This window comes from Panicum virgatum, chromosome 2K (assembly GCF_016808335.1).
Source record: "Panicum virgatum strain AP13 chromosome 2K, P.virgatum_v5, whole genome shotgun sequence".
Taxonomy (NCBI): domain Eukaryota; kingdom Viridiplantae; phylum Streptophyta; class Magnoliopsida; order Poales; family Poaceae; genus Panicum; species Panicum virgatum.
Window position 1 is genome coordinate 12,210,893 of NC_053137.1, and position 14,073 is coordinate 12,224,965.

The window sequence follows — 14,073 nt, forward strand, 5'->3', positions numbered from 1 at the left end:
CTGTACTCATGCAAGGAGGACACCCACTAGCATTTCTGAGCAAAGCACTAAGTCCCAAAAATAGAGGCCTCTCTACATATGAGAAGGAGTGTCTGGCTGTTCTCATGGCAATTGATAAGTGGCGCCAGTACCTACACCATGCTGAGTTCACTATTCGAACTGATCAAAAGGCACTCATACATTTGGAGGACCAGCACTTGAACACTCCAATGCAACAGAAGGCATTCATCAAGCTATTGGGCCTGTCTTTCAAAATCCAGTATAAGCAAGGCACCACTAATAGAGCAGCAGATGCATTATCTAGATATCCACATGCTGCTGAGGCCATGGCTTTGTCTGTCAGTCATCCTACATGGATTACTGAGGTGATGAATGGATACTTTCAAGATGAACATGCTCAAAAATTACTCACTGAGTTAGCAGTTGACCCCTCTCAGAATCACCATTATTCTCTGCAAGATGGCCTTATCAGATACAAGGGCTGACTCTGGATTGGTCACAACACAAAGGTACAAAACTCTATTCTTACTGCTCTGCAGAGTAGTGGATTGGGTGGCCACTCTGGCATCACAGCGACATACAACAGAATCAAATCCCTGTTTGTTTGGCCCAATATGAAGAATCAAATTGAGGCATTTGTCCAACAATGCACTGTGCGCCAACAAGCCAAAGTGGAACATGTTAAATTGCCTGGATTATTGCAGCCTCTGCCTGTCCCAGAGCAAGCTTGGTCTGTGGTGAGTCTTGACTTTATTGAGGGTCTTCCCAAGTCTCAACAATATGACACTATACTAGTAGTCATTGACAAGTTTTCCAAATATGGTCACTTTATTCCATTAGCTCATCCTTTCACTGCTCCACAAATTGCCCATCTTTTCCTGACCAATGTGTATAAATTGCATGGTATGCCCATAGTCATCATCTCTGACCGGGATCACATTTTCACTAGCACGTTTTGGCAAGAGCTTTTCAAAGCCACTGACACCACATTATCCATGAGCTCCTCCTACCACCCACAAACTGATGGTCAAACGGAACGTTTGAATCAGTGTCTTGAGACATATCTGAGATGTTTCATACACTCCTGTACTTCTAAATGGTCTCAGTGGTTACCCTTAGCGGAATTCTGGTACAATACATCATACCACTCAACTGTGGGCAAGACTCCGTTTATGGTTCTGTATGGTCAAGAACCACGACAGCTGGGCATCAGGACAGTTACTTCCACACCAACCTCTGATGTTGATGAGTGGCTTTCCCAAAGGAATCTGATGACTCAACTCATTCAACAGCAGCTGCAACGAGCACAGCAGAGGATGAAACATCAGGCTGACAAAGGCCGATCCGAACGGGAATTTCAAATTGGTGATTGGGTGTTTCTCAAGCTCCAACCATATGTGCATATGTCTGTTGCCAACCGTACTAACCAGACACTGTCCTTCAAGTACTTTGGGCCTTATTTGATCACTGACATGATTGGTGCTGTTGCATATAAGCTACAACTTCCTGCTAGCAGCCGTATTCACCCTGTGATCCATGTCTCCATGTTAAAGAAGGTAGTTCCACAGGAGGCTCAGGTAAGCATCGACATTCCACCAGCTTGTAACCCTGAGACTGATATGATTGCTCAGCCTGAACAGTTTCTGGAGCGCCGTCTCGTGCGCACTGGTGACAAGGTGATCATGCGTGTTCTGGTCAAGTGGAAGGGCTTAGCAAAATCACTGGCTACCTGGGAAGATTTATCACTCATGCATGAAAGGTTTCCCTGATACTCTGGCTTGGGGTCAAGCCATTTCTTATGGAGGGGGAGATGTCACGACACAAGCTACTCCGGCTGTGGAGGAAGAGCTGGACCGAGGAAAGCGCATCAAGAAGCCCGTCAAGAAGCTAAACCTGTGAAAGTCATTTTGGGCTTGGCCCATTCTGCTATGTAATATAAAGTGAGGGAGAGCTGGAGAGAGGGTCCATCGAACATGTAAAACCCAGACATCGACTCCTTCCCCAACCTGTTCTCTGTTCTTCTTCTTCCCCTCCTCCAAGACTTCTCCAAGACCTCTGAATTCTACCAGATACTACCCCATATTATCCTGTGTTGCGTGATCCACATCACTCTCGTGACACTGCAGCGGATCGGCGCTGCTACGATGGATACTGGCCGGAAGGGGGGTGATGAGCTGGCGGCGGAGGTGTGGCGTGGAGGGGCGGCGGTGGATCGGAATAAGGGCGGCGTCGCGCCGCGCCGAGCTGGCAGTGTCCGCTTGAGTACTGTCCGAGAGCGGACAATATTATTGGAGACGGACCAGCGAGCTACGGATCGCTCATTGAAGACGCGGCCACGCAAGCAGCATGTCACCGATGTGGAGTTCCTCATCGGAGACGCGCACAGTTAAATTCGTGTCGCACTTTACGAACACTATGGATGACGCTGGTTTTTAAGACGCGTCACCGATTGTCCAAGTCCATTTTTGGCGTTTGTTTCATATGTGTCTCCGATTCTCCGATATAGGTGACGCATTTTGAATTTCATCGGCTGTAGCTGGTATATAAGTGACACGGCTAGTTATTAAGCACCACTAAAATAGTTTTGGTGACACAGTTCCATTCCGCGTCACCTAATATGGTGTCTCCTTTGTTATATTCTGACACAGTGGTCCATCATCAGTGTGCCCGGCTGGCACGCCTAGCACGTGGACGTGGCTGACTCGATTACCTCCTCCCCTGGCCACCGGTTCGCGCGTCGCCGTCCATCAGCGGCCGCCACGCCGCACGGCCTACCTCCTCCCCGGGCCGCAGGCTCGCACGTCGCCGTCCATCAGTAGGTAGAGAAATGCTAGACGGCGGCACCCACCTTGCTGCCATGATCGTAGATGGAAAGCAACCAAGCAGGACGGCCGGCAGCTTTTTTTTTTTGCGAGAATCTCAGCTTGTTTACTGCTATTTTGACTACAAAATGTTGGTACGCTCTACGTCGTCGTCTAGCTGAATATATATGCCATGCGTCAACACTACGTTGCAAATTGGTGTGGCCACTAAAATCACCAACGACCCCTTTTTTAAAATTGTTAGACAAATAATAATCAAACTAAAAATGGTCTACAGAGATCCTTGGGACACCAATATAATCTACACTCTGCATTCAACATGTTCAGATGGGATGAAACAGCGCTGACAGGGGTTCGCAATTCACAGAAAAGTTTACGTCCATTTGCAAGGGGTTTTTTTCGTGAGCACTCCTATCTAATAAACACTTTTATTAAACCATGCACAAGTAATAAGGTATCATCCCACTACGTACTACCCGGCCCAGCGCATGCTGTTCGCACTAGATCTAGCAATAGTAAAGCAAGTCGACGGAATCTTTTAGGCCATACGAGGAACAAGCATGTGGCGCCATGTGATGCTTGTCCAGAATCAAATTCAGATCGTGCATGGAGATCTTCTCATCCTCGAGATTAGCTTAACACTTGCATTAAAGATGAACCGCCCAATGCAAAGGATCAGAACAAAGCGCGCTTTTCTAACCCCCGCAGTCTACACCACTGAAGTTGTACAGTAGTTTAAACAAGAATAATACCATTCGTACGATTGCCGTGTGCAGCCGCAGGGCATGGTGACCGGTACGGCCCGTGCCTCTTTTGACGCCGTGACCCTGACGATGCCAGTCGGATGCTGGAGTAGGACGTATAGCAGTGCTAGCTGTTTAAACAAGTGACAGAATCAGCTGTATCTTCAGGCCTACACTTGAAACAAGCAGGTCCCCATATCCATCATCTTATCTCTGGTCACACTTGTGTGAGAAATGGCCGTCTTCGCGTTGATCTTCGCCTGCAGCTTTGAGGCCACTTGAAGCTGCTCGCGATGATAGTGATGAGCAAGCTTGATTCGCTCGATTAGGTGAGGTTGGGTGAGATAGCACCCAGATTTTTTACTATCTTTTACATGCTCGATAGGTAATGGAGTCTGTTGCGCCTATTCAGACGATGTTTATGCTTTGTTTATTTGCTACTTGCAGTTGGATCAGAAAGATTTTGTCCACAAATTCTTATGTTGCATATTCCTGCAAGATGCACTGAATTCATGGACTGATGAAGGGCATCTGTCTACTGGTGCAGATCTAAAGCCCCAGATCTCCTAGCTCCAACCTACAAGACATACACTAGCTAGCAAGTCTGTCACTTAAAGATAAGCCAAGATGAACATCGCTACAGGGGCAATGGACACACTCCTTCCCAAGCTTGCAGAGTTGGTGGTGGGCGAGTACAAGCTGCAGAAGGGTGTCAAGGGAGAGATTCAGGAACTCGAGAAAGAGCTGAAATGCATAACTGCCGCCCTCCGAAAGGTGTCTGAGGTGCCGGCAGACCGGCTTGATGAGCAGGTCAAGATCTGGGCCTGTGACGCGAGGGAACTATCCTATGACATCGAAGATGCTGTTGACACCTTCATGTTGCGCAGCAAGGGCCGCCAGCAAGAAGGCCAAGACACTTCCAGCCTCAAGGGTCTCATTGGTAAGGCCGCCAATTTGTACAAGAAGGCCAAAAATAACCATCAGATCCACAATGTTGTCAAAAACATCATGGACAAGGTCAAGAAGGTCAGTGAGCGCCGTGATAGGTGCAAGGTTGACAACTTTGCAGCCGGACCAAGTTTGGTGTCTGTTGATCCACGCCTAGAAGCTATGTACAGGAAGGCAACAGAGATAGTTGGAATTGATGGGCCAAAGAAGGAGCTAGTCATGAGGCTTATGAATGAGGACAGCTCATTGTTGAAGCAACCAAAGATAATTTCTATAGTAGGATTCGGAGGCTTGGGGAAGACAACTCTTGCAAATGCATTGCTTCAGGACCTTAAATCAAAATTTGATTGCCACTTTTTTGTCTCTGTATCCTTTAATCCTGATATAAAGAAGATTTTCAAGAACATTCTTCTCCAACTTGATGAGAAGGCGTACGGCAACATAGATGAAGCATGTGAAATAAATCTTCTCATCAACAAAATTATAGAGTTCCTCAAGAATAGAAGGTATGTTTCCATTTTATACCTGCTCTTCATCGTCGAAAATAAATACTTTTCCCATTTCATTGAGCAATAAATTTATGGAGCAGCGGGTCTTTTTCAACTTCATGTATTTTCTCTAGCCTGTGGTTATTAGATGGTATTTTTTGTAAACTAACGATTATTTCGTGAAACTTTCAATAGTCATACACTTGTTAACAATTTATCCAACAAAATTGCCTTACATGTAGGCTGTAGGATAACCATCATTAGAAAATAATGTTCAGGTTTTATTTAATGACACTGCAAAAGTAAAAATAATTGCATTTTCGTCTAAGATAGGAGGGATACTTGGCTTGTGCTTTGTTTTTGTTAGGACAAACCTTGACCTAAAGTTACCCGGTAAATGCATAAACTTTTTAACAACCAATGTTGCAAGATCCGTATTATTCAAAAATACGTACTTATAATTATGGATCTGAAATTATACAAATCATATTAGTGGATCGGAGTAATGTAGGTCAAGCCCTTTCCTAATGAAATAAACGAAACCGTACATTTTGGGATGAAGGATGAGGAAGCCTACTGTTGGTCAAAGCCTTTCCCAATTCATGTTTTGTATTGATCTTCCACCTTTCTGAATCTTAAGGTGATTATTCAGGCATCTTGCAGTTCACTTTGCTACTCATCATAACTTTTTCATTATGTGACATGTCAGACTTTTTATTTCTATATTCAGATAGGCTTTCAACCAATTACGTCTTGGTTTCATAACATGACTGTGAACACTATTAACCATTACCAGGTGCTTATGCTTGATTGATGACTTTTGGAAAGAATGGCCGTGGGATACTATCAAACTTGCGTTGCAGGATGGTAATCGTGGAAGCAGGATAATCATAACCACTCGCAATAAGGCTGTCGCGGAACACGTTGGTGGTGGTATTTATGAACTAAAACCTCTTTCTACTGATAACTCAAGAGAGTTATTCTACAAGCGGATATTTAAATCTGCAGATGATTGTCCTCCTGATTTGAGCAAAGTTACTGGGAAAATTTTAAAGAAATGTGGTGGCGTACCATTAGCCATTATTACCACAGCAAGCTTACTGGCTAATAAACCGAGGTGTTCGGTGGAATGGGAGAAGGTGAATAATTCTATTGGTTCTGGATCTGAAAATAGCCCCCATATGGGCAAGATGAACTCAATATTAAGGCTCAGTTACAATGATCTACCTTTCCATTTGAAGATTTGCTTGTTGTCTCTGAGCAAATATCCCGAGGACCATGTGATTAGAAAGGATGTTTTGATATGGAGCTGGATAGCAGAGGGTTTCATTACCCCTACAGGGTCAAGCTTGCTGGAGACAGGGGAGGGTTACTTCAATGAGCTTATTAATAGAAGCTTGATACAGCCCGTGGACAAACCTCCCTTTTCCATGCTTGGTGAGAGTGAGGTGTATGCTTGTCAATTACATGACATGGTACTTGAACTTATTATCAAGTTGTCAGCTGAAGAAGGCTTTGCTACCACTTTGTTGTCAGATGATGAACAAGCAGGTGCGTCTTGGTTGCATCAGAGGAAGATTATCCGGCGGCTGTCGATCCACAACCGCAGAAACACCATTGCCTCAATAAATGAAAGAAAAGGACTGTTCAAAGTGAGGTCACTTGATGTCTTTGGTCATGCTGATTTAATGATGTGTTCCCTGTCAAGATTTCGTGTTCTACGCGTATTGCAAGTAGAGGACTGTTCTAGACTGGATAACAATCAGCTGAAGGATCTCTGCAAGTTGTACCTTCTGAAGTTTTTGCGGCTACGGTGTTTGACGGTCACTGAGCTCCCCGAGAGTATTGGCAAGCTAGAGTCTCTAGAAACATTGGACATAAGAGGAAACATAGCGATAAAGTTACCACTATCTTTTGGTAAACTTGGAAAACTGGTACGGCTTCACGCTGATATAGTGGAGCTGCCCCATTGTGTGAGTCTGGAGAATATGAAATCTCTGCAAGAGCTAATAGGCATACGCAGTACCTTGCACGCCATGATAGAGATTGGTAAACTGAGAGAGTTAAAGGTCCTCGAACTTGTCATCATGGAATCAGATATCGGTATTAGTAATGCGGAGGAATTTGTTCGCACCTACCTCAAAATGTGCCCCAATTTATTACAAGTATTGGTGCTAAGAAGTTCAATATGTTTTCCCCTGGATTTCGGATCCCAGGTTCCTTCTGGTCTCCGAACCTTCATGTGCGATATCTACTTTTGGGCATTCCCCAGGTGGATTAATTATCAGTCGCTCTCCTCACTCACTGAATTGTCCATCATGCTGTGGCGTGTGCGTGTACAACCTGAGCACCTTGACAAGCTTGCTGAGCTACCATCTCTTCGCTTCCTCAGGATACAGGCACCGCTTCCACCGCCAGAGCAAGAAAAACTCGTTATTCACAGCAGTCCATCTGCATTCCCATGTCTAACAGATCTTCGAATTTCCAGTGGTTTGATGTTCCTTAAGATTCAACCTGGGGCTATGCAAAAGCTCCAAAAACTCTACCTTAGCTTTGATGCCACAAAGACCGCTGAGCGTTATCAGACTAATAACTTCGATTATGGACTCCAAAACCTCACTTCTCTCCAACATGTCGTCCTTACCTTTCTGGGGGGCGAGCACCCCGAAGCATATGATGCTATTAGGAAGACAATTAATGATCATCCCAACCATCCTTCGCTCAATCATGCTATTAGGAGGACAATTGATGATCATCCCAACCATTCTTCGCTCAATCATGCTCTTAGGAAGGCAATTAATGATCATCCCAACCATCCTTCGCTCGATTTTTCCTATATTTGAGAATTAAAGGTAATAGCTGACTCCTCTGCATCAAGATATATAGCTCAATTTTTATGTGGCCTATCTGTTATCCCCATGCGGTATTTCATTTGTGATTGAAACTGTTGTTTTGTTACTTCTATTTCACGCTTAGAAAACACATGTTGTCAAGGCAATCGCAAAACTTTTCTTTGAGTTACCGTGGTTTAACCATCAAGGTTTCATTCTAATTTTTGTTGTTTCCTTTGTAGGACGGAAGCAGCCTATATGGGAATTATTGCTCGTCATACATTGACACGGGGTTAGAGGCTACGAGTGTTGCATTTGCCATGATGAAGTCTATTGATATGTTTATGCAAAACTCAAATGCTTTTTACCATCCGTCGTCATGTGTTTTGAGTAATTGTTCTTATCATGTACTTTGTTGTAATAACTATGAATCCATTATCAGTGTGGCCTATTTTGGATATCCCATCCACATATTGTATGTATCAAGTTATTCAATTAGGAGGATTGAGTCTGAGTTAATGTTTTTTATTAGGGATTAATGTTTGACACATAGCTACCGGTTGTGGCCCAAGACGCGTCTTCATGTCACCGGGCTATGAGTCTTGAGGTTGCTTGAATAATGGAAGGGAACAAAATTTGCTCCGGTTTGGTATCCCAGAGACCCAGACCATGGCGCCTGTTGGGTGGATGCATCAACGTACGTATCTGCTGTGCCTATAGGATCAGATGCCTGGTGGGTGGCCGACTGGACTACAGACTAAAGCTACCCAACAAAGCATCAGGCCGACTAAGGTCCAGAAAGCTCAGCGAAGCATCTCACTACCGGAACAAACTGTCAACATAAACTATTTTAATTGGTACCTTTTCTTTTCCCATTATTCGTCTTCCTGGAATACAGAGAGCATTGAGAAGAGGGGGTCACACGTCCACACTGTAGCACCCCTCTTTTTCTTTTTCATAAAGCAGCATCCACTAAGCAAAAGGCACAACTTCCACTAAAGCAGCACCCACTAATTGATACCTCTTCTTTTCCCATTATATTCGTCTTCGCACTATATTGTTTAAACAAATGCTGAGAAGAGGAGGTCACCAGCTAGCTAGCAGCAGCGCGCCGGAGCAGGCGTTCACAGCTACGCGCGGTGGCGTCCGCGCACCTCCATATATCACAACTGCATGCTTGTTGGATTGATTTGGTGAGAAAGAAAGATTGATCTTCTTGCTTATTATTAGTATCAGTTGACAAAAGGAGATTTTGCTTATCGACAATAATAATTGGCATACTAGATGAGAAATTTAGTGCTTATTATCTTGCCTCTAGCAACATGATTTAGTATTTCGCATGGCGTTCTAGCTTCCATCAGATGTCTCACGATGTTACTAGGTTAACTGAGTGCTCCTTGTGTTCTTGATTATATTCCTAACAAAAGGGCTTATTAACCACACCTTTCCGTTGGCCAGCGTAATCCAACCGCATAATATATACATGTATATGCAGAGTGCGCCGTCACCAAACGAAGATCTGGTAACATGGACCTTGCCACTGGGGCGATGAACACCCTGCTCCCCAAGCTTGCGGAGCTGGTGGTGGGCGAATATAAGCTGCACAAGGGTGTCAAGGGAGAGATCAAGGAACTCGAGAAAGAGCTGACATATATAAGTGCAGCCCTCCGCAAGGTATCTGAGGTGCCAGTACACCAGCTTGATGAGCAGGTCAAGATCTGGGCACGTGACGCGAGGGAGCTATCCTATGACATTGAAGATGTTGTTGACACCTTCATGCTTCGTGGCAAGGGCCGCGAGCAAGAAGGCCAAGGCGCTTTCAGCCTCAAGAGGCTCTTTGGTAAGGCCACTGATTTGTACAAGGAGGCCAAGACTAACCATCAGATCCACAATGTTATCAAAGACATCATGGACCAGGTCAAGAAGGTCAGCGAGCGCCGTGATAGGTACAAGGTTGACAACATTGCTGCCGGACCAAGTTTGGTGTCTGATGTTGATCCTCGCCTAGAAGCTATGTACAGGAAGGCAACAGAGATTGTTGGAATTGATGGGCAAAAGAATGAGCTAATCAGAACGCTTATGAATGAGGACAGCTCATCGTCGCCGCAACAAAAGATAATTTCTATTGTTGGATTTGGAGGCCTCGGGAAGACAACTCTTGCAAATGCATTGCTTCAGGACCTTAAGGCAAAATTTGATTGCCACTTTTTTGTCTCCGTATCCTTTAATCCTGATATAAAGAAGATTTTCAAGAACATTCTTGTCCAACTAGATGAGAATAAGTATGGCCACATAGATGAAGCATGGGAAATAAATCTTCTCATCAACAAAATTATAGATTTCCTCAAGAATAGAAGGTACATTTCTATGTTATACCTACTCTTCATGGTCGTAAATAAAATAACTTTTCCCATTTCATTGAGCGACGATGTATGAAGCAACGGGTCTTTTCACTTTCATGTATTTTTTCTGACCTATGGATATTTATGGCATTTTTGGTAAACAAATTAATGATTATTTTGCGAAACTTTCAATAGGCATACACTTGCTGACAGTTTATCCAACAAAATTACCTTATAGTTTATCCAACTAGTGTTGCTAGATTCATATTCAAAAGTATGTACTTATGATTATGGATCTGAATCATACAATTGATATTAGTGGCGTAAAGTAGGTCAAGCCCTTTCCTATTGAAATAAACTAAGCCTTACATTTTGGGATGAAGGACGAGGATACCTAGTGTTGGTCAAATTAGCCTTTCCCCAATTTATGTTTTGTATTAGTCCTCCACCTTTCTGAACTATAAGGTGATTATTCATGCATCTTGCAGTTCACCTTGCTACTAATTTCGTAACATCTTTTTCATTATGTGACATGTCAAATTTGTTTTATTTCTATACTTTTTAGATAGGCTTTCACACAATTACCTCTTGGTTTACTAACATGACTGCGAATCTGTTGACCATTATCAGGTGCTTGTGTGTGATTGATGATTTATGGAAAGAATTGCCGTGGGATACAATCAAACTTGCTTTGCAGGATGGTAATCGTGGAAGCAAGATAATCGTAACCACTCGCAATAAGTCTGTCGCAGAATATGTTGGCGGTGGTATTTATGAACTAAACCCTCTTTCTAATGGTGACTCGAGAGAGCTGTTCTACAAACGGATATTTAAATCTGCCGATGATTGTCCTCCTGATTTGAGCAAAGTTACTGGAAAAATCTTAAAGAAATGTGGTTGTGTACCATTAGCCATTATTACTATAGCAAGCTTACTAGCTACTAAACCGAGGTGTTTAGTTGAATGGGAGAAGGTGAATAATTCTATTGGTTCTAGATCTGAAAATAGCCCCTATATGGATAAGTTGAACACGATATTAAGCCTCAGTTACAATGATCTGCCTTTCCATTTGAAGACTTGCTTGTTGTCTCTAAGCAAATATCCCGAGGACCAGGTGATTAGAAAGGATGTTTTGGTATGGAGCTGGATAGCAGAGGGCTTCATTATACCTGCAGGGTCAAGCTTGCAGGAGACAGGAGAGGGTTACTTCAATGAGCTTATTAATAGAGGCTTGATACAGCCCGTGAACCTCTGGAGTCCCTTTGATGTGTTTGGAGAGACGGAGGTGTATGCTTGCCAATTACATGACATGGTGCTTGAGTTTATTATCAAGTTGTCAGCTGAAGAAGGCTTTGGTACCACTTTGTTGTCAGATGGTGAACAAGCAGGTGCATCTTCGTTGCATCAGAGGGAGATCACCCGGCGGTTGTCCCTCCACAATAGCAGTACCACCAATGCCCCAATAAATGAAAGAAAAGAGCTGTTCAAAGTGAGGTCACTTGATGTCTTTGGCCATGCAGATTTAATGATGTTGGCCCTGTCAAGATTTCGCGTTCTACGTGTACTGCAGCTAGAGGACTGTTCTCGACTGGATAACAATCATCTGAAGGATCTCTGCAAGTTGTACCTTCTGAAGTTTCTGCGGCTACAGGATTTGAATGTCACCGAGCTCCCCGAGAGTATTGGCAAATGGCAAGCTAGAGTCACTGGAGACATTGGACATTAGAGGTAGTGAGCCAGAGACAATAATGTTACCACTGTCTTTTGGTAAACTAGGAAAACTGGTCCGGCTACTTGCTGATGGGGTGGAACTGCCGGATGGTGTAGCTTTGGAGAATATGAAATCTCTACAAGAGCTAGTAGGCGTGAGGAATGAGCAGTACTCACTCCTTACTGTGATGAGTGAATTGTCAACCGTGCGGTTTGATCGTGTGCTTGGTCATTGGTTGCAGTTACACGGGCGTCGAGTGTCGACGGAGAGCTGCCGTGGAGGTGTTGTGGCCGATGTACCGTGCGGTGGACGGCGGTGAAGGGCAGCCGGGACTGGTGCTCGGGCCGGGCGGCAGCTGTGGCGTCCACTCCTGGATCGAGGGCGCAAGCACCGGTGGAAGGCAGGTTTCTTGGTTTGCGCCACAAAACCAAGCTGGCGGACGGCGGTTGAAGACGCCAAGTCGTGGAGGCACGGGCGTCGGTCTCGGGACTGGCGGAGGAACGGGCGTCGACGGCGTCCAGGGCCATGGCGTGGAGGCGGGAATCTTCCCGCGCGTGGAGTTTTGGCGGTTTTCTCAAAACCGGCCACCTACCCGGGTTTCGCGGACCCTCAAAAACCGCGGACCAGAGCTTCATCGACGTGGCGGCATCGCGGAGAAGGCTTCGAGTCGAAGAAAGAAACTCCGCCGTCGGATGAGATCTTGTACCCTTTCCGGTTTTGCCCCTACGGCCTTTTTAGTGTATGAGTCAAGGTGGAGGTCAAATCTGGGAGGGACCGGTCTGACCGGTCGCCCCCGAGGATGTATAAATACATCTCACCTGCCCCCTTGGACAGGGGAGCCTCTAAGCCACGAGTCCTTTTCTGATTTTCCTTGCTCCTCTCTCTGTTCTAGGGTTAGGCCGAGGTCTCCATGGCAATAGTGGTCTAGATTATAGCTAGGTCCAAAAATTTGAGTGGGTGGATGAATGGGTGGAGATCTAGCTCTTGTATAGGTGAATTCCTCTGTAAATCACGATGAACTTGAATGAAATTGAGGACCCTTATGAGCAGCTCTCTTGTGTTTCCGTTCATCTTTTGTTCATAGATTGATTTTCTCTATTTTGGTGGTTTTTGGTATCAAAGCTTTCTCTTGGTGGATTTAGGGACTCCGTAAATTGCTTCTCAACCATCTAGCATAGAGCTAAACTCCCGAGAATCACGAGTCCCTCGGATTGAGGTTTTTGGAGTTTTTGGAAAACCCTCTTTTGCCTTTCCCCCCACGAAATTCTTGTGATCCTTTGTGTTTTGGGTTGATTCTTTTTGTGGAGAGGTTTGTCTCTATCCCAGGAACCTCCCTGCAAATTTTGAGATCATTTGGTGATGATTTGAATGAGTAATCTATGAAATCACCTCGAGTTCACGGGCTGGAACTCTGCTCTGGGCAGAGGCGGTCTGACCGGTCAGAGCAACCGGTCTGACCGGTCAGGAATTTCAAATCCGCCCCAACCGGTCTGACCGGCCAGAGAAAACGGTCAGACCGGTCTGGTCCAGTGACCCTGCTGTTTGTGATTTTCTCGCTGTTATTTCCGCTTAGTTTCCTAGGGCGTTTTGCAAAGAGATAGCTAGTCCATAGCTATTCTCTCATATCCTAGATTTGAGGGCTTGTGGTGATTTTCGGGATATAGGTCGATGGATCGATTTCGAAAGAAATTTTGATCGGCTCCCATTCACCCCCCCTCTGGTCGCCAGTCTCGATCCCTCAATTGGTATCAGAGCTTGGTTAAGGTTTTCAATACCCTAACCGGTTCGAAAACCACTTGGCGACCATGGCGAGTCTTGGTAAGATCTCTGTATTTGCTGGCGAGGACTATGCTTACTGGAAGGTTCGTATGCGTGCCTTCTTGCAGAGCATGGGAGCCGAGATTTGGGATAAAACCAAGAACCAGGCTTACGAGGTGCTTGCCGTTCGGACCACTCCTCTTCAAGTGACTGAGCACGAGGCTAACGCAAGGCTATCAATGCCTTGTTCGCTGGCATTTCTCGTGCGGAGTTCTCACGCGTCCAGGGTTTTCAGGAAGCCCACAAAGTTTGGACGTGCCTTGAGAACTACCACGAGGGCACACCTCAGGTTAATGCTAGGCTTTTCGAGACTCACCGGCGTGAATATGAGAACTTCACACAGGGGCCGGGTGAGAGCATTGGCGACATG

At 45.1% G+C, this 14,073-nt stretch overlaps 2 protein-coding genes across 3 annotated transcripts; both read left to right on the plus strand.

The window, feature by feature from the left end:
• The first annotated feature begins 3,594 nt into the window (after positions 1-3,594).
• LOC120666987 (disease resistance protein PIK6-NP-like) lies at positions 3,595-8,474 on the plus strand. Of its 2 annotated transcripts, none has more exons than XM_039946997.1 (4): positions 3,595-3,894; positions 4,013-5,019; positions 5,798-7,853; positions 8,075-8,474. In XM_039946997.1, exons 2-3 carry the CDS (start codon positions 4,193-4,195, stop codon positions 7,842-7,844), a joined length of 2,874 nt encoding a protein of 957 aa, XP_039802931.1. In that variant the 5' UTR covers positions 3,595-3,894; positions 4,013-4,192; the 3' UTR covers positions 7,845-7,853; positions 8,075-8,474. The 2 variants fall into 2 exon arrangements, with proteins under 2 accessions (XP_039802931.1, XP_039802938.1); XM_039947004.1 differs by having other exon boundaries at positions 4,113-5,019.
• A 393-nt stretch (positions 8,475-8,867) lies between these two features.
• Positions 8,868-12,073, plus strand: LOC120667011 (disease resistance protein PIK6-NP-like). The gene is made up of 3 exons (XM_039947021.1): positions 8,868-9,025; positions 9,328-10,189; positions 10,805-12,073. Exons 2-3 carry the CDS (start codon positions 9,360-9,362, stop codon positions 11,898-11,900), a joined length of 1,926 nt encoding a protein of 641 aa, XP_039802955.1. The 5' UTR covers positions 8,868-9,025; positions 9,328-9,359; the 3' UTR covers positions 11,901-12,073.
• Positions 12,074-14,073: the final 2,000 nt, after the last annotated feature.

Bases quoted from the DNA above. Each gene is read 5' to 3' on its own strand.
- LOC120666987 (XM_039946997.1), top strand. From the start codon at position 4,193: ATGAACATCGCTACAGGGGCAATGGACACACTCCTTCCCAAGCTTGCA. The intron at 5,020-5,797 runs GTATGTTTCCAT...AACCATTACCAG, and splicing joins GAGTTCCTCAAGAATAGAAG to GTGCTTATGCTTGATTGATG.
- LOC120667011 (XM_039947021.1), top strand. From the start codon at position 9,360: ATGGACCTTGCCACTGGGGCGATGAACACCCTGCTCCCCAAGCTTGCG. The intron at 10,190-10,804 runs GTACATTTCTAT...GACCATTATCAG, and splicing joins GATTTCCTCAAGAATAGAAG to GTGCTTGTGTGTGATTGATG.